Source organism: Primulina tabacum, chromosome 17, assembly GCF_025594145.1.
Source record: "Primulina tabacum isolate GXHZ01 chromosome 17, ASM2559414v2, whole genome shotgun sequence".
Taxonomy (NCBI): domain Eukaryota; kingdom Viridiplantae; phylum Streptophyta; class Magnoliopsida; order Lamiales; family Gesneriaceae; genus Primulina; species Primulina tabacum.
In genome coordinates, this window is record NC_134566.1 from 29,257,329 (window position 1) to 29,278,058 (window position 20,730).

The following is a 20,730-nucleotide window of genomic DNA, read 5'->3' on the forward strand; positions in this document are numbered from 1 at the left end:
CTTGAGCTACTCGGTTAGCAACGACACCTGACGCATTACTCCCAAAGGCGTCCTGAAATGTTAATGATTGATCAAGTCGATAATTGGCCAGTCAGACACAAACGTTTCATTTTACATGTGGTGAAACAACAGTGACATTACAAGATGTTTCAATAATTTGGGGTCTAACAATTGATGGTGAAGCAGTAACTGGAGTAGATGTGTCACATAAAGTTGAGGAATGACAATGTCAACACATATGTTTGGATATGTTGGGATTTTTGCCAGCATCAAAATATTTAAAAGGTGGTCATCTGTCTATGACTGCACTACACGATCATTGTATATCTAACCTTGTTAATTATGAAACTTCAGAATTAGATGTTGTGAAATTTACTCGTTGTGTTGCGTTAATGATTATTGTAGGAATAATGTTCCCTGACTACCAAAGAGGGTCAGCTAGACTTATATTTTTGCAACTGCTACGAGATGTTGATAACGTGAAGTATTATAGTTGGGATAATGCAGTTTTAGCATTTCTATACCGTGAGTTGTGTAACGCGTCACGTATAGAGAAGACTACAATGGCTGGACCTTTATATGTCCTGCAGGTATCATTAATGTGATGTGAATATTTAACATAATATTTTGGTTAAATTTGTTAATTTTTTTATTATTATAAGTAGATATGGGCATGGAGTAGGATTAAATGTGTTAACCCCGATCGACATGGGTTAACATTAGTTGTACCTCCCGTTGATCCGGATGCTTTCATTCCAGTTTCTCCATATGGTGCACGGTAATGTTTAAAATTTATGGTGGTAATATCATATATATCTTGTTTATTTTGTTGATATGTAATTTATTTTTTTTATAATTGTAGGTGGAAATATGGATTTAGTTACACACATTCGCCAACACATTCTGTAAGAATTATAAGGGATTCTCTAGATCGTATGAATAATAATGAGGTATTATAAAATGTTAATACGTAATATTGATGACACGAAGACTATTTTGTTTTGATTTATTAAATGAATATTGAATTTTAATTTACTTTTTTTTACAGTTTAATTGGAGCGTATACCAGAAAAATGACATAGATGTGAAGACGATTATTGATTCATACGACAACAAAATATGGCGATGTGTTTGTCCCATTATATGCTTTGACATTGTGGAGATTCATCGTCCTAATCGTGTAATGCGACAATTTCGAAGACGACAATCAATTCCAGGGTCTGCCATCGACAATGACGATATGCATAATATCACGAGAATATGACATCGAAACACCGATTGGAGAGAGTATCATAGAAATTCAATTGAGTTGTGGAATAATCGGCTCAGATATGTTTGTAAAGGGGTGCGACACGGGCGATCGATGCAAACCTGACGAAGACTACTTTCAATGGTACAATCGAATAACTGTGCGCACCATATCACCTGCAGTTAATGTCGTTGGTTTTCAACCACGCCCGTACAATACTTTTGTTGGAGAAATGAATGTTCAACAAAATTTTAGTACGCCTTCTCCGTTTTCGCATCAGTCATCATTAGGATGGGGAAGTGACATGGTTAGGCAACCAAGTAGGTTTGCAGGAGACTCTACGATTATTACGTCAGCTGAATTGAATATTGCAGGAACCTCTAATACTCAACCTGATTTTTTCAGTGATCCAAGGTTTGGTGATTTTCGTCCGCTTGGTCAAACTGATTTTCAGACTCCTTATTGGTCGAACACACAAAGTTTCACGAATTTGCTTAACATTGGACCTCAGCATATTGTGCATGACACTTGACCACAGAGGAATGTTATTTCCCCTATCACTTATCCAGGTTACTCAAATGAGAAAATTCCTGAAAATGTAGGATTGCGGAGAGGGACGAGATGACGCAATCCACCTGATTGTGGAACAGGAAGCCATTTGTATCATTTTAATTATGACGATGATTATGCTAATTAATTGTAACTATAAAATTTCTATTGTTGTACAGTTTGCATTGTTGCGTTGTCTAAATTTTATTATTTCTACAGTATAGTGTTAATAAACGAAAGATAAGATGAATAAAAGTGCAGGAAAAATAACACAAATAAACAAAGATGAAATAAAAATACATACATAAACGTTCCAATTTTTTTTAAAATTTTACACATCTCAACAGCAGAAAATACACAATCGAAAGTTAAGATGAAACAACATAATTGACGTCCATCTCCTCAAATTTGTTGTGCTTCTTTTTATCCTGCTCATCTGCGATAAGTAAATTATAATTAAAGAACCAAAAACTATAGTAATAAACAAAGAAGAACATGATATCACATACCTCATTCAGCTAGCATCATGATTCGTTGATCACTACTCATCCTCGTCATTATCTGGTGGTGGCACTCCTGTTGCATTCCCTTGCAGCTGATAGTCATATTGAAAATTGAACGGATGAATGAACGGAGGAGGTGGATGTATCAGTTGTCTGCATCGTGGACTCGATATATGCGAGATGTTCATTGTGGTTCAAGTTAACTTGTTCCTGATGAGCCATGAAGGCAAGCATCTCATCTACTTTGTCGTTTAGGGACCGTCTAGTGGGGTTGTGTTCGACGCGGGCCGGCAGTACTCGATCCACCTGTCTCTCCCTCATCCGTCCTGAAGTCTAACTGTCGTTTAGCGTATTTTCCGCTGCAAGTAGGGGTGTTCATCGGTCGGTTCGGTTCGGTTTTTAAACAATTCGGTTCAGATTTTTCGGTTTTCGGTTTTACATATGCCTAATCCGATATCCGAACCATTTTAGTTCGATTCGGTTTCGGTGTTCCCGCAATTCGGTTCGGTGTTTTCGGTTTGGTTTTTTCGGTTCAAGGATTTAATTTTATAAGAATAAAATTTTATAATTTTTGAAGAAACACTCAATTTAAATGAAAAAAAAACACATTTATAAAACTAACAATTCAAGACAAAAATAGAACAAAATGTTAAAATCAACACCAAAAGTTTCATCATTTCTCCTATCAACTGTAACAAAACAAAAGGTAACAGAGTTATGCTTTGGAAAATAAAAAGCAACAGATTTACAATTGATAAAACAACTAGAAGAAAATGAAAGACATGTTGTCATGTTTTGGCAGCTTTGCTTCTTTGTTGCTTTCATTCCTCATCCTGGTAGCACCACATCTATCAAATCTGGGAGAACAACTCTTATTAGAAAAAGAAAAAAATTAAAAAAAGAAGAAAACGACAATTTTAAATATGTTTTATCTTACCGGTTACCACTTCTATTGGAATTGAACCTATACATTGGTTACACAAGAATCTTTTCGTTGTTAGTCCGAAAATCTATATAAAGTAAAAATATTGATCATCAATCAATAAAGAACAAAATAATTATAATAAAATAAATATACTCCAAATCTTACCAGATTCAAGTCGTTCAAGATTATTCAAGTCCTCCTCTATTTTAACTGGTGAAGATTCTTTTCTAAGCCAATCTTGAAGACAAACAAGAGTTTGCACTAACTTAGGAGTTAATGAACTTCTAATTGAATCAAGAACACGTCCTCCTGTACTAAATGCACTTTCTGATGCCACAGTAGAGATAGAAATTGCTAACACATCACGAGCCATCTCAGCAAGAATAGGAAATCTGGGTGAGTTAACTTTCCACCAAAGTAAAATATCAAGACTTTCATTTGCAACCTCAATTTCTTCACCAAGATACTTATCTAACTCAGTTTTGGCATCTATTCTTCCACTGTTGGCCTTATGTCTCAAGTATTCTTGTTGTATTAGAGTTCCTTTATGGGTGCTTCCAGAATTTGTACTCAATGCTTCCAATATGTCAATAGATGAAGTAGATGAACTAGATGCTAGCTTAGATATTTTTGAAGTTATCTTTTGATATTCATCAAATAAAGTAATCATGTATAACTTTACTTGATCTGCCATTTTCTCTCTTTTTTCTTCCCCATACATCCTCAAAAATACAAAAGCAACATAATCAAATTTGAAACGAGGATCAAACACACACGCAATAATAATCATCTTATTCATCTTTTCTGGAGCACCCCAATACTTGTCAAATTTAGCTTTCATCTTCTTTGCCATCATTCTCAAATTAAGATCATCACTTTCTGTTAACATTTTCAAAACACAAGAAAGCTCACCAATTTCATGAAATTGAACATTTGAAGTGACATACAATGACCCTGATACCCTCAAAGTAAGATTGAAAAATGATTCAAGAAACTTCTCCATGTTTATGATATTTGCCCAATCATCACTTGTTAATGCCCCTGCAACTTTTCATCTTCACAAACATAACCAAGAAGATAATCCAACAATCCCAAGTCATGGTCAGCATAGGTAACAAAAGCTTTCTCAAATTCTTTTGCCGTTTTCAACATCAAATATGTAGAATTCCATCGAGTGACAACATCTAAACACAAAGTCTTTTTACTTGTTATTTTTTCAATTTCACAACAATCCTTAAAATTTTGAATCCTCATAGGAGATTGCCTAATATATTTTACAGCTTGTCTAATACGTCTCACAGAATCACCAATTTCTTTCAAACCATCTTGAACTATGAGATTAATAATATGAGCCACACATCTCATGTGAAGATGTTGACCGTTCATCAAATTAAATCCCCATTTACTGAGTTGTTTTGACATTTCTTTCACAGTAACATCATTTGAACTAGCATTATCAACCGTGATAGTGAAAACTTTATCCAAACCCCAATCAAGCAAACATTTTGTGATCGCAACTGCCATATCATCACCTTTATGACTGAATACAGGACAAAAATTTAATATCTTCTTATGAAAGTTCCAATCTTGGTCAATAAAGTGAGCAGTGATACACATATAATTAATTTTCTATATTGAAGTCCATGTATCAGTCGTAAGACAAACTCTTTGATTTATACCTTTGAAAAGATTCTTAAGTTTTTGTTTTTCTTCCAAAAAGAGTTCGAAACAATCCCTTGTCAATGTAGCACGAGATGAGATTCGAAATTGAGGTTGTGTCACAGTCACAAAGTACCTAAATCCTTCACCCTCGACAAAACTAAAAGGTAATTCATCCACAATTATCATCTTAGCTAAAGCTCTTCTACTTAATTCTTGATCATATTTCCAAATGTTTATTGTTACTTCACTCCTTTGATCTTTTGAAATTTGTTGAAACCCAATTTTTGCTTGACTGGTTTCCATGTTGTGGGGATTTTTCTTACATTTTTTCAAATGATTACTCAAAGACGATGTACCATTAGCATTTGAATCAGCTGCATAATTCGCACCACAATAATTACACTTTGCTCTAAAAGCCCCACAAGAATCAGTATATTTCTCAAAGTGTTCCCAAACAACAGATCTAGATTTCATGGTTTTTCTTTTTTTACTGACAGGAATCGAATTTGTAGGCGAAGCAATAGGCACGTTTCCATTTCCATTTGAACCTCCAATTTCATCAATTACAGCATTATTTTCAGCCATCTATTAGGATATTCAAAGAAATACAATGAACTTAAAAAATAAATTCCATATACGTAATATGATAGTGAGAATGTGAGACAAAGTAAACAAATAATGAAAAAAATAAAACTGATATAAACATATTTAATCAAGAAGATATCATCAATCCATCATCAAATAATTTTTTAACCAGTTAATCTACGGTAAAAGAAATTAAGAAAACAAATTTAACATAGAAAAATACCTTGGGAAATATACAGAGCACCAAGACGTTCGATTCTTCTACCTCTTCAATCGAGATCTGTGAAGTAGTAAACTCTTGAAGGCTCGAAGCAAAACATGCTCTTTTTCTCCATCTTCATTTGTGCGGGCTGTGCGGCTGATATTCTGAGACTTCAAAAGTCATCTCAAAGCCCTAAATAAATTAGTTTATTATTTATTAACTTGTTTTTAAATTTTATTTTTATTTTTTAGGTTAGGGCATGTTTGGGGTACGTACATTACAATGAAAAAACAACAAATTCTCATATATTTCGGTTTTTCGGTTATTTCGGATTTTTTTTTAAAAAATCGAAAACCGAACCGGAAAACCGAAAATATTTAAACTCGAAACCGAAACCGGTCAAATAACCGAAAAAACCGAACCGAAAAAACCGAATTTTACGGTTCGGTCGGTTTTTTCGGTTTTATCCGAAATTTGAACACCCCTAGCTGCAAGTCCTGTCCACAAATGGGTTTCATTGGTTGTAGCCACTCTTCATCATCACGGAACACAACCCCTGCCATCGCACACAACTCTGATATGATACAGGGAAAGAAAAGCCCGATGTGTCTGTTATGAACGCTCATCAAAATTTGAGAATTGATAAGTTTTCCCACATTGATTGGGTAACCATGAGACAAAGCATATAGCACCATGACCCGCTCCTTTTGTACTTCACTTTTGTGTGAGACCGGCATCATTCTCCTCGCCAAAAACAAATACCAAAGAGCATTATCGGTCGTCAGATATTTTTCATCAAAACAACTTGGTGACCCCCTACTGGTTCCATATCGCCCCTGGATGACACAAGGTGTTGATTATCACATTATAATCAAGGTTAGCAACCAAAGCCTGGAAGGCGGAATCATCGACCTCGGGCGTTTCTAAAAAAGAATTGATTATACCCGAATCAAATGAGACAAGTTTACCTCGAACAAAGGCCTTGGCATCCGTCCTCTCACCAGCATTCGCATAAAACTCTCGCACCACCGATACCACCGCCGCTCTCGGTTGAGTTCCAAATTTTTCTCATCTGCGCCTCTCCAACCCCAGAAGAGGCCCAACGTATCGATCTTCTCTTTGTCTACGAAATCCCCGCTCGGTAATCGGGTTTCTATTAATTTTGGCATGTTCATACCGTGCCTGCGCCGCATCACTAACAAATCTAGTTCTATCAAACGAAGAAAAAGAAGAGCCGGGATTACCTTTCACCTTCTTGGGAGCCATGGTTTGAGAATGAGATGGGATGGTTTGAGAATGAGATGAGAATTTGAGAATTTGTTTTGAGAATGAGATAAGGAGAAGGGGAAGGGGAAAGATAAATGAGAGAGATTTGGAGAATGGTGGATTTGAGATAAGGAGATAAGGAAATGGGTGGAGAAGAGAAATATAAAGGAAAGAGAAAGGGAGAGGGAAAGAAAAAAAGGGGGGAGCTCGTGCTCGAGCGGTACTTTGTTGCCGCTCGAGCGCGAGGGGTGCGCAAAGCGTGAGGGGTGCGCTGAAAAGTTTGCGCACCCCTCGCGCTCGAGCGGTAACAAGTTACCGCTCGAGCGCGAGGCGTGCGCTTGGAAATTTTCCAGCGCACCCCTCGCGCTCGAGCGGTAACTTCTTACCGCTTGGGCGAAAGGTGCTCGGGAAAATTTCCAGAGCCGCTCGAGCGCGAGCTGTGAGCTGGTCCAGCGCACAGCTCGCGCTTGAGCGGTAGCAAAAAAGCGCTCGAGCGCGAGGCGCTCTGGAAAATTTTCCCGAGCACCTCGCGCTCGAGCGGTAACTTGAACATCCTTCGCGCCCGAGCGGGAGCATTTCGCTAGCAAAATTTTTAAAAAAAAACTAATTTTTTTTTAAATTTTAAACCATTTTGTTTATTTTGCACATGAAATAAAAAATAACAAAGTAAACATGAGGTAAAGAATTAATTTTTCATTTAACAGATCAGCTGTTATTATAATTTAACAAAATAATACATCAATGTTGTCTCTGTCTAGAAACAGTTATGTCCATCTCATTTCTCATTCGAGTTGTTCTATCTCTACCAACTCTTCTTCTTTCACGTCTAACATGGTTGTGGTGCAATTCGAAAGTTGGAGGATCCCAGTAGCGCTCATCCGCAAGAGGTTGAAATCTGCCTTCGTAAGTCGCTAAGTACTCAGATATATTATACCATGGCTGCACAAGTGTCGTGGGATCCAACGAGTGCCAATTTACAGTACAAATAGCATGAGAACATGGTATGCCAAAAATCGTCCATTTACCACATGAACAATCACTCGTTGATAACTTGACCACCTGCATATGTTGGCCACGACTTGGTCTTCCTACAGTTGTAACCGAAGCAGTTTGCTCACATACATCATATTTGGCAACACGATGTTCACTAGATTTTCTCGTCCACTTGTCACACATCCGACATGCATAATCTGACCACAGCTGATTTTCATGAACCATACGACCACCTCTACTCACACGTTCAATAAAATATTGTACGCACCTCATAAGTGTCAAGTGTACTATGGCAGATATAGGAAGTCTACGAGCATCCTTCAACACACTATTTAAACACTTCGACATATTGGTTGTCATCACCCCACGACGCCAACCACCGTCATGAGCCAAACTTCATTTTTCTTTCTCAATTCCAGCCAAATTTCGGTGCGCCAAAATGTTTTTATGCTTGATTGCCTCCATTATTTATTCAAACTTACAAATTTGATTTTGTGTGCCTGCCGCCCAGAATAAATCTTTCAGATGAACGTCTTTGAATTTAACGTTAAAGTTTGAACACACGTGTCTCAAACAAAAACGATGCACACCGTATGGAGGTTGAAAATATGGTAGCTCTGCAGTTGCGCGCACGATTCCCTTATGTCTATCAGAAATAAGACACACGCCGTTTTCACCACGAACAACATGTCTTCCTACGTTATCCAAGAATCATTTCCAAGAATCTGTTGTTTCTTCATCCACAATAGCGAATGCTAGCGGTAGAACCTGATTGTTCGCATCCAGAGTGACACTGATCAACATTTTGTGCTTGCATTTGGTATACAAGTGTGTACCATCAACACTAATTATTTTTCGACAATGCTGAAACCCATCAACACACGGCCTGAATGCCCAGAAAACATAGTTTAGTGTCTTACTCATTTCATTGTTGGCTCTCAGATGCTTCCACTCCACAACTGTTCCCTGATTATATTTTGACAAAGCGCACATATATTTGGGAAGTAATTGCACGGAGCTCTCCCATGTACCATAAGCAATTTCAATAGCACGTTTCAAACTTCGCCATGCCTTTGTGTACGAGATTTGATATCCATATTTATCTTTCACATTTTCGATGATATACTTAATCTCGTACGAAGGATCACAACGAACAACTCCCAATAGCGTATGTGCCACCATATCACTGTTCAGATTCTTGTGGTCTAAACCAACAGAGGTAGATATACATGTGTGAGGCCCGTCATATTTTGTTATTTTCCAATATCCAGTCTTGGCCTTCAAAGAAGCGCGAAGTCCCCATCGACAAATAATCGTAGAAGAATTATTTTTACAACGTAACTTCCACAAACTGCGTGTGCTAACCACGACACGGTACTCACGCCTGACAACTCTTACTGAATAATCCTTGATAGATGCAATAAGATCATTCTTATCTTTAATTAACATATTGACGCATAATTTACCTCTATCCGGATTGTAATAGCTTGATTGCACTCCACAAGGAACATCGACAGAATCATGAGGCTCTTCACCAAAATATTTATTGAAAAATGATGGCATCTCAGAAGTGTTTGACAGAAATGGTACGGTCTGCCTCTGTAATGTGTCACGTGGTGGTTGTCGAGATGATGTCCCCCTCATCAGGATTTGTAAAAGTATTCACTTCATCATCAACATTCACTTCTTCTTCTTCTTCAGACTCGCTGTATGACATATCGGGTTCGGAATCAGTCTTCCAAATATCATCATTATTGGCCTGATCCGGAACAACGAGCGCTTGTATCTAATGTTGGATTCGGCCAATATGGAGCATTATTTTGTTCCGACGAGACATTAATATATTGATCCCAAGGCCCACTTACATCATCGAAACTCATATTACCGAGTCATTCAGTAACCTGTGAAACATAAGATTCTTGCTCCTGGAAACCACCATATGTAGACGTACCGGGTTGGTTATAAAAACCTGAATCGGATGCATGTGGAACGTAAGATTCAGGATCATCAAATCCAACATTATGCTCAATTGAATTTGCTTCCATGTACAGATGCAAAACATGCATGTTGTCACATTGCATTATGAATTGTAAAGCATCGTCATCAACGAGATTGACTTCAATTTCATGCCAAGATGCTCTCTCCATGAATGAATACTTTGTTGACATCTTCAGAGAAAAATTCGCTGGATCGATTGCTAACATTTTATGCACAACTTCAACTAACTCCATCAAAATAATATATCGTAATACTCGTATCGGTCTAACAAATGGAATGCTATATTCAATCGATCCATTATCGCTAATTACATGACCACCAAAATATAAGAGTACGTCGATGTTAGACATTTTGTCAATGAAAATTGAGAGCAAAATTAAAAAAAAAAGTTGATACCTCGTTCCTCGAATTTTTCATCAATTATATAGGAGAAGAAATGTGAAGACTGTATAGCTTCGATTCTTATTTTAATTATTGGTCTTCACGTGATTTTTCAGAATCTCACCTTTCACGTGAAGTTGTCAGGCATCGACTGAATGAACTGAATGAACGGACATTAAAAATCGAAAAAATATAAAAAAAATGACAAAAGCGCGGACGTAGGAGCGTCCGCGCTTTGTAAGCGCGGACGCTGCTCCACGTAGGCACCGTCCGCGCTTACCAAGCGCGGATTGCATTAGTTGTGCAACATTTTTTTTTCAAATTAGTTTTGTAATAAAATTTTAAATTTAAATTATTTTAAAAAAAAACCCTAAAAAAACTACATTTTATTTACGTATTTTTTTACGTGCCAACATGTGATGCTCATGTATATCAATCTGTCTGGATTTTGACCCCTAATTAATTAACCACTCACTCAATTTTTGACCCCCTATTAGCTGGAATTGTGCTCAATATTTAGTTCATGAAATGCAAGTTATTTGTCCGTGAATCTAATTTCCTTTAGAATAATAAACAAAATATCATCACGAACAATTTATTGGAAAAAAAGAATCATCATCAATATTAGCCTAGATGAATTTGGTCTTATTATATTTATATTAAAAATTTTATTACTATTTTAGTCGCACGTAGTAATATTTGTATGGCATTGAATATTGTTAAAAATGTACATGTCACGTTACCACTTTGATAAAGAAAGACGACAAATGCCAAATAAACTAAGTTACCAAGTTTAGATCATATAGGGTCAGTCAAAAATAAGTGGAATTATGGGTCAGTCACACAGGAAAAAAGGATATATCAATATCATAATAAGTGGAGAGATTAATGATGGATTTATGGAGTTCTATGAACGGGCTTCTTTAAAGTTTCAATTGACGGGCCAATGATTAGATGCATATTGATATATAATGAGTAGGTCTCTTGTAAGACGGTCTCATAAATTTTTATTTGTGAGACGGGTCAACACTACCGATATTCATAATAAAGAGTAATACTTTTAGCATAAAAAAGTAATATTTTTTTATGGATGACCCAAATAAGAGATCCGTCTCACAAAATATGACATGTGAGACCGTCTCACCCTCATACAAGTTTTTGCCATTTATAATTTTAAGAATTTAGACGAAAACAAATATATATAGTAAAATAATATATCATTTTCCATCAAACGATGTCTTATAAATCCAGGCAAAATTTTATTTATTTTTAAAAAAAGAAAAAACACAAATTCTGCTCTTATATTGGGGGAGACATACGCCATCAGAGATGGCGTGATTTGCGGCGTGACTTGTTTTTATGCAAAAGACGCGGACTCAGCACATGTTAAAAGCTGCGACACATTAACTTTGACGCGGACTCAGCACGTGTTAAAAGTTGAGACACCATAATTTTAATAATTTCGAATTTATTATAATATTATAAATTTTTTTCTATAAATTGAATACTTGATTCTCTCCTTTCATTCATTCTTCTCGTATTTTTCATCGGTAAGTTTTTGTATATGTTTGAATTTATTTTCTCACTTTTTGTATATTTTTCAAAAGACGCGGACTCAGCACATTTTTTTTTTGTTTTGCAGGTTCATTTTATTTGGACAATGTTGATGATCGAAGTTGAGTTTAGAAGGGGGGGGGGGGGGGGGGGGGGTGAAAAAACTCTACTCGTTTTTCCTTTATTTTGATGAGGTACTAAAATCCTGTTAGAGATAGTAGTTTATCTTGTTGCGTATACCTTCACCTAGATTACAATTATAGGTGCGGAAACAATCTGATGAAGTAAGTGAAAGACAATAATAACAGTAGGCAGTAGTTGTTTATAGAAGTTCGAAGATGAAATCTTCTACGTCTCCCCTTCTCCTGTTTCCAGAAGGTATAACTAAAAGACTTTGGATATTACAGTACAACTCTTGTACACACCCACTTCAGAAGGACTTACACCTTTGCCTACTGAAACTCTTAGTTACTCGACTCAAAAATTACGTGATACAAAAGGTTCTGAAAAGACTATTTTCAGATTACAAGCTCTTCCTGATAAAGTATAAGTGTTGTAAAAGATTGTGAAGAGTGTAAGAATCAGTAGCACATGATGATCTTCAAAAGATCAGATATTTGCTATGAAGCCTGTGCTACTTTTCTTTGTGTTGAACTCAAAGTTATCAAGGAATTTCGAGGTTGTCTCGTTGAGTGAAATAACGTTGATCCTTGAAAAGATATTATGCGTAGAGTTCTCTTTTTTGTAAGGGTTTGTTCCATGTATATATAAGCGACTGAGTTCAACGTTTATGATCAGAAGATGTCTTCAGATTTCTGATAGAGTCAGCTTTATTACCAAAAAAAGGTTCCTGCAGAAAAGCTATAAAACAATCAGTCCTGTTTTATACTAAACTCGGTAAAGTGAATTAAATGACTCCATATAGTATTTAATGCTGCAATTAATACTAGTACTTGGTAACTTTAACGGTAACATTTAAAGTAGTCACATTAGGCAACATCTTCTACTGATTCTGTTTTTCTATCCTTTCTACTGCTTTTGTTTTACTAGACCAGTAGCTTCTGATTTTCTTTTTGTCTACTATTTTCTTAAAGAGTGCTGCTGGTCTGCTGGTTTTTATTTTCATCGCCACAATTAATTCATGTCTATCAATTTCCTCCTTTGTGGTGATGCCAAAACCTAAACAGTAGGAAAGCGTTAAATAACAGATAATCAGTTAGCAAAAGGATAATATCAATGAAATTAACACAGTAAATTGTCAATCAGTTCCAATGTTCCTGTAAATGACTTCTTCATCTTGAGGATCCTGAAATCTTCTATCTGAAGGTTCAGCTTCTGATTGCCTTAGTTCTGTTTCAGATGAATCTCTTCGTTTTTCTTTCCCCTTTTTTGGCATCAGCGGCAATCACATGGGCCATAAGATCATTCATTCTTCCAGACAAGTTTTGAATGCCATTGGTTAACATCTCCAGATACGGAGCTTGAGTAGAGATATGATCATTGAGAGTAGTGAGAGATTGAGTTTGAGAATCAATCTTGGCATCCATTACTTCCATGGAGGTGGAAAATGATCGAATGAGATCATCATTCTCGGTGAGTCGATTTAGTATATCAGTTTGAGCAAGCACGATGTGACTATGATTTCTCGATACAGCTTGTCTGAAAACAATGGTTTCAGCATGCATTTTCTCCACGGATTCCGCCGTTTTATATATTTGTTTGCTCATTCGTTCTCTGAAGAGCTGAGCACCACTAAATTCTGATATGCTTTCACAGGACATCCGCTTGAATAAATCAGACAGGTTATTGAGTTTCCTTTGCAGAACGTCAATCTGAAACTCCTAATTGAATGATTCTGATTTAGGTGAGGGGGTTCGCGCAAGCATGCGTTGCCTCATTTCAGCAGCGCGAGTGTCCGTGAGAGTTTGAACAGAATCAGTGACAATCAGTGCAGTAGAGACTTGATTGGTGGTGAGGGAAGTGGTGTCCATCACAGCAGTAGAAGGACCAGGGTCAGCAGAGGTTTCATCTGGAATAGCAGAAACATTTGGTTCGACAGCAATTATGGTAGGAACAATCTCTTCATCAGGAGCAACCAAGTTGGAGACCAAGTTCTCTTCTGTTGGAGCAACGGCAGTAGGTGAAACTGATTGTTCTGCAGTTATGGGTTCAGATTGCTGGTTCAGAAGAACTTTCATTTCAGCTTGATGAGCAACAGAAAATTTCTCTAGATTTGGCAAAAGAGATATAGCATCTGATTCTGCCATATGTTGTTCTGCGGTTGGAGAGGGTGATTGTGGCAATGAAGTAGCTGGAACTGCTTCCTGAGTAGTAGGGGACGTGGGAACAATTGACTCAATGACTTCTTCAACGAAAGCCAGTTCATGCACAGAAAAAAGAGATGATGACTGAAGAGGCCTTGTTGGTGATGCAGGAGTACTGAGAATAGAAGCTTTTGGTGAAGCTGTAGTCCGTTCCTCAACTGTCTGGATCTGTGGAAAGTCTGGAACAAGGCCGGCTTGATATTCAATTGGCTCGCCAAAGCCCTTTTCTTGATCAAGAAGTTGCTCACTCATCTGTTTCAATTTGTCAGTTAGAATCAGAATGACGTTTTGATCCTGAACAGCAGTAGGAATTGTAGGATCAAAATTTGATTTAAGAATTTTCAGAACCGATTCCAACTTCTGACATTTCAGCTGTTCGAGGATGTAGCTTCTTCTACGCAATGCCTCGATTACATTTTCTGTTTTGGCAAGCTGAAAGACCCTATTCTCAGCGTTCATTATTTTCCCATAGGATCCTTTCGTCTTGAAGTAAGCAAAAGAATGAAAAATTCGGACCTTGTGCCACTCGTCAAAGAAATTCATGTCATCATTGGCAGAGCTTTCTATTTCTGCCAAATGAAGATCAACACCTGTGGTCACAGTTGTTCTGAGTCCAAAAAATTGTGGTTCTTCAATCATCTTTCCTTTGCCTATGTCGGTTGATGAGATAGGCAAAATGGGTCGAAATGCAGAAGACCCCCTTGTTGGTTCTCTAATCACTATTCCAGACATTGGTCTGAAAATAGAAGCAGTAGATGTTGCTGGAACAGATGCAGCAGCTTGCACTGAAGTAGGAGCATTGGATCGTGCAGATGGAACCACTTTTGGAAACACCTGTCTGATTGGCACTTTCTCAATTTCAGAAATTGCTGCTGTCTTCTTGATTTTAAGAACAGTCCGTGCTTTCTTTTTGATTGGAGTTGGTAGGGATGGTTGAACATCAGCAGCAGACTCTTCTGATACTGTTTTATCAGAATCAGTAGAGACGATCACTCTTTTCCTTTTAATCTTTCGTTGAGGTTTCTGAGTTTCAGAAAGAGTCTCTCCAATCTCCTTTTTCAAGGCAACAAATTCAGCCACGGTTGGCTTGGGCCTTAAAGCGAGTACATTCTCAGCATCAATCATTGTTATCGAAACAGCATCCTGTTCACTTGTAAAAGCGAAACCAGCATCCTTGAGCATTTTGCTGATCTGAACAGCAAATCCAGAACTTTTCTTGATGACCATGTCTTTCATGATTCTGAATATGAAATGACTCCAATACACTTTAGTTCCCTTAGTGATGGCAGCCATCACTTGAACTTTCTCCTTTGTTAACTTGTCGAACGTGCCAGCTTTGACTAATATAGCCTTCGCCACAATATCAGCCAGAATTTGATATTCCATTTTGAGTAACTTTTTGTGGCAAGAAGGAGACAATTCTTCTCCAGTGGCTGATAAAGTGCTAAGAGCAATAGACATTTCTAGCATGGAAATATCAGATAGTTCAGAAGTACCTGAAAGTGGGAGGAGAAAAGTTGCGCCCAATAGTGCGGCATCAATGGAGATGGATGCATCTCCTTGAGAGTGGACGATCTTTCCTTCATGCACAGCTGCCTTAGCGTAGAAATCCAGAAGAGCATTTTTGTATATCACAGCTGGTGCTTCCAAGAAGTTTCGAAGTCCTGATTTCTCAAGGTCTTGAAACATTTTAACAAGATTCTTATCTTTGACATTGAGAACTGAAGCAAAGTTGACTTGATATGCACTAAGAGTGTATGCTCCGGCCATTTCTCTACGATGAAAGGATCAGATAAAATTTGCAGTAGATAGAAGATGATTAAGAGAAAGCAGTAGCTGAGTAGCAACAGTTTTGAAACGGTAAAAGTGAAAAATGAGAAGGTGATATTTTAAAATGAATGTACAGCCGTCAAGTAAACATAAGGACACGTGTCAGTATGTTTATGGTTGAATGTTTGAAAAAAAAACTTGCAAAGTTTGTCAGAGACGCGAATGATTTAAAAATTTGAAATAGGCGGGCTGTCCAGACGGTTACTAAAAATAATTAGAAGAAGATTTGTCGTTTTATGATAACGTCTGCTGGGAGTTTCAGAGTGCTGAAATATTTGAGCACTGTGACAAAACCAGCAGACTTATTGTTTTATCGAAAAGACAAATACTCTATCTGTTTTCTGAAAAAGGTATAAAAATCTTAGTCTGACTAAGATATTGTTCCCCCTCGGTAAATGCAACTAATAAGTGGATATTAAACACCAAACGACTTTTGGCAATCTTTCAATCTGAACCGTTGAAAATGAACAGTCGCAAGAGTCTTTGTGTCTTCCGAAGATTACTATAAATGCCTGCACAACTTAAACGAAGTTAAACATTCATAATCTAAAATGAAATCTCAAGTTAAAGAAGATTTAGAGTCTGATCCAGGGGCCGAAGCAAAAATGTTCAGAAGGAAGTTTGAAGATGTCATTCTTTACGTAATGATCCTTGGATCAAACTCCTGGAGTTGTAATGTCAACAATAAAAAAGATTTGTTGCTTCCATTTAGTCGGAGGTGTAGCATCGATCTTTTCCAGAGGCTTTCTAATGCAATAAGAGAGTGCTGGTTGATCGATGAAGCTGATGCCCTGGAAAGTATTTGATTATACATTAGTGCTAACAAGACCCAAGCTTGCTAGATTCTTACTAGACCCAAGCTTGCTGGAATCTTTTCGAAGCAGACCATCCTTTTCCTGCTGAAGATACTACGATCTGCTGATATTACTGAATGCAAAAAGTTTAATGTAAAGCTTCTTGTTAAAGAGCATTTGTTGATCTACTGCTTTTACTTCTGCATCGTTTAATGTACTGGAATTGTTTCTAATAAAATTTCAGTTTAAGTACTTGATATTCCCTTCTGCTTTCTTGCAAATAACTTACTGTTGGCTAAATAAGATAAATAACTGATGAATGATGAATAAAATTCAGAAGAAGAGAAGTCGTCTTGATAGCTTCTACTGGAAGATATAATAAGCCTTGTTTTGTTAATGAGACAAAATACCTTTTGCTTCTGACACAGAATCACAGAATATCAGAATAAGGTTTTTCTTAAATTAGTGCAATATATGGTAACAAATCCGATGAGAGCTAGATATGGGATGTTTCATATATCTACTGTAGTCAAGACTTTCTCGAGCTTTGGTCCCTGGTTTTCATCTATAAATATGAACATGGGTTAAACCAGATAGTCATTCTTAAGAAAAAAAATGGCAAGAGATAATAGTCCTGATTTGGCTGATGAGTTTATGAGAGAGGTGACTGCTGCAAGAAAGGAGGTAATAGAGGTCAAGGTGCTGAAGAAGACACTTGCTACTTGGACTAAAATCCAGGAGCTTAGGTCTTCCTTCGAGAGTGGGCGAACATCTTCTACTAAGGAGTTGATGATGATGTCGAAGTATTATCGACGTCTCCATAGTGCTGATAGTGCTGACGTTGTCTCTGATGATGGCGTCTACCTTCTTATGCTCTTAAAGGAGCTTAAGACTCTGAAAAAGATTGCTTTTTCAGATGAGTTTTTACATACCTCTACTGGAGAGCTGACCGCTTGGTTGGCATCCTGGAGAGTTTACGTTAAAACAGAAGTGACAAATGTACGCCCCCGTTTCTATTATCTATAATGAAATATTATGTCTACTGATTGTCTCCATCGTTCAACTTTTACCTTCTGCAAAATTAGAACTGAATAATCACAGAGGAAAAGTTAAGCCAAAATATCAGATAATGATAAATAATTAAGTTAAATCTATCAATCCAAGTGTATTTCGAAAGTAAGAAAACTTATTCTCAGGGAGAGGTTTTGTAAAGATGTCTGTTGCTTGCTGATCAGTAGGAATGTATTCCAGACGAATGTTCTTCTTCTGCACATGATCTCTGATGAAATGATGTCTGATGTCTATGTGCTTCGTTCTGGAATGAAGTACTGGATTTTGTGTGATTGCAATGGCACTGGTATTGTCACAGAAAATAGGTGATTCAGAGGCTTGAATTCCATAGTCTTTTAACTGTTGCTGAATCCATAATATTTGAAAGCAGCAGCTTCCAGCAGCCAGATATTCTGCTTCTGCAGTAGATGTGGCTATGGAGGTCTGCTTTTTACTAAACCAGGATATCATCCTGTCACCAAGAAATTGACAAAAACCACTTGTGCTTTTCCTATCCAGTTTACATCCTGCATAATCAGCATCTGAGTATCCAATAAGATTAAACGACGAGTCCTCGGGATACCAGAGGCCTACATTTTGAGTACCCTTAATATATTTTAAAATCCTTTTACCAGCAATGTAATGTGATTGTTTAGGGTTTGATTGAAATCTAGCACAAATGCAAACATCAAACATGATATCTGGTCTACTGGCAGTCAGATATAACAATTAACCAATAAGACCACGATACTGAGTTACCTCTACTGGAATTCCACTTTCATCTTTATCAAGTTTAATAGATGAGCTCATTGAAGTAGAAGCAGCAGAACATGCTTCCATACCGAACTTTTTCAGAAGCTCCTTGGTGTACTTGGCTTGATTTATAAAAATTCCAGTATCAAGTTGTTTAATCTGTAATCCTAAGAAGAATGTTAATTCTCCCATCATGCTCATCTCGAACTGGTTCTGCATTAACTTAGCAAACTTTGCACATAATTTGGGGTTAGTTGACCCAAATATGATATCATTAACATAAATCTGAACTAATAATATGTGTTTGTTTTTGGCTAAGGTAAATAAGGTTTTATCTACAGTACCAATGATGAAACCATGATTAATGAAAAATTGTGAAAGTGTATCGTACCAAGCCCTAGGTGCTTGTTTCAGACCATACAATGCTTTATATAATTTAAAAACATGATTTGGTAACACATGATTAGAAAAACCTAGAAGCTGTTCAACATAGACTTCCTCTTGTAGTAGACCATTAAGAAACGCACTCTTTACATCCATTTGATATACTTTGAAATTTTTGGAAGCAGCAAAGGCTAAGAATATTCTGATAGCTTCGAGCCTAACTACTGGTGCAAAGGTTTCATCATAGTCTATTCCTTCTTCTTGTCTAAATCCTTGTGCCACCAGTCTTGCTTTGTTTCTTACAACTGTTCCTTCCTCATTTAGTTTGTTTCTGAATACCCACCGAGTTCCAATGACAGCTTGGTGAGAAGGTCTAGGTACTAGAAACCAAATTTTATTCCTCTCAAATTGATTCAGCTCTTCTTGCATAGCTTCTATCCAACTGGGATCCAAAAGAGCTTCTTCAATCTTCTTTGGTTCATCTTGAGAAATAAACGCAGCATGTATGTATTCATTTATCATTTGCCTTCTGGTTCTCAAAGGCGCTGCTGGATTACCAATAACCAATGATGGAGGATGAGATTTTCTCCAAATAAAATGATTTAAAAGGATATCTTCCTGATTTGATATGTTGAGATTGTTCTTGACGGAATCAGTAGTAGGTTCTTGAGTGTCTTCTGCTGGTATAGACAGATCTAATGTCTGTACTTCTGGTTCCACTATCGGAATGTCTGGTTCTGGATTTTGAAGATCCTTGATGTTTGCTTCTACATCATCTTCACTGTCCAGTTCCAAGTGGATCCTGTCTAACCTGTTACTTAAATCTGACGTGTTAGATATTTCAGGAGCACTGCTGTCTTCATCGAAGACAACATGAATCGATTCTTCAACATTAAGAGTTCTATTGTTGAAAATTCTAAAGGCTTTGCTTACAGCAGAGTAACCAAGAAATAGTCCAGCATCTGATTTTGAGTCAAATGCAGTTAAGTGATTTTTGCCATTATTTAGTACAAAACATTTGCAACCAAACACATGAAAATAAGATACGTTAGGTTTATTCCCTTTCCATATTTCATACGGAGTTTGATTGTGCCTTTTGTTGACCATAGTTCTGTTTTGCGTGTAACAAGCAGTGTTAATTGCTTCAGCCCAGAAGCGCTGAGAGATGTCTGCATCTGCTAGCATTGTTCTAGCTGTTTCTTTTAGAGTTCTATTTCTCCTCTCAGTTACTCCGTTTTGTTGAGGTGTTCTGGCAGCTGAATATTCATGATGAATCCCCTGTTCATCCAAATATAACTCAAGATTTTTGTTAGTGAACTCAGTACCCCGATCACTTCTGATTTTAATGATGGAAGAAGATTTTTCATTTTGAATCCTTTTCAGAAGCTTGATCAGGAGGCTACTGGTTTGATCTTTTCCTGCGAGAAATATTACCCAAGTGAATCTAGAAAAATCATCAATAACAACAAGAGTATATTTCATTCCCCCTAAGCTCATGATAGGGATTGGACCAAATAGATCCATATGCAGTAATTTCAGACATCTTAAATTTGACTTGCTATCTTTGTTCTTGAAACTAGATCTTATCTGTTTCCCAAGCTGACAAGCAGAACAAACATGGTTTTTAACAAAATTAATATCAGGTAGGCCATCAACTATATTCTGCTTTTTGAGATGATTGATTGACTTGAAATTCAGATGATTCAATTTCTTGTGCCATAGCCAGTG

General features: G+C 37.0%; 2 protein-coding genes across 2 annotated transcripts; one reads left to right on the top strand and one right to left on the bottom strand.

Moving 5' to 3' along the window:
• Positions 1-460: 460 nt before the first annotated feature.
• Positions 461-1,933, top strand: LOC142531595 (serine/threonine-protein phosphatase 7 long form homolog). The gene is made up of 4 exons (XM_075637789.1): positions 461-590; positions 666-778; positions 863-950; positions 1,049-1,933. Exons 1-4 carry the CDS (start codon positions 564-566, stop codon positions 1,262-1,264), a joined length of 444 nt encoding a protein of 147 aa, XP_075493904.1. The 5' UTR covers positions 461-563; the 3' UTR covers positions 1,265-1,933.
• Positions 1,934-8,645: 6,712 nt separating this feature from the next.
• Positions 8,646-9,497, bottom strand: LOC142530664 (uncharacterized). The gene has a single exon (XM_075636484.1). The coding sequence runs from the start codon at positions 9,495-9,497 to the stop codon at positions 8,646-8,648; it is 852 nt and encodes a 283-aa protein (XP_075492599.1).
• Positions 9,498-20,730: the final 11,233 nt, after the last annotated feature.

Coding starts and splice junctions, on each gene's coding strand:
- LOC142531595 (XM_075637789.1), top strand. CDS start 564: ATGGCTGGACCTTTATATGTCCTGCAG. Junction 591..665: donor GACCTTTATATGTCCTGCAG/GTATCATTAATG, acceptor TATTATAAGTAG/ATATGGGCATGGAGTAGGAT. Junction 951..1,048: donor ATCGTATGAATAATAATGAG/GTATTATAAAAT, acceptor TTTTTTTTACAG/TTTAATTGGAGCGTATACCA.
- LOC142530664 (XM_075636484.1), bottom strand. CDS start 9,497: ATGCCATCATTTTTCAATAAATATTTTGGTGAAGAGCCTCATGATTCT.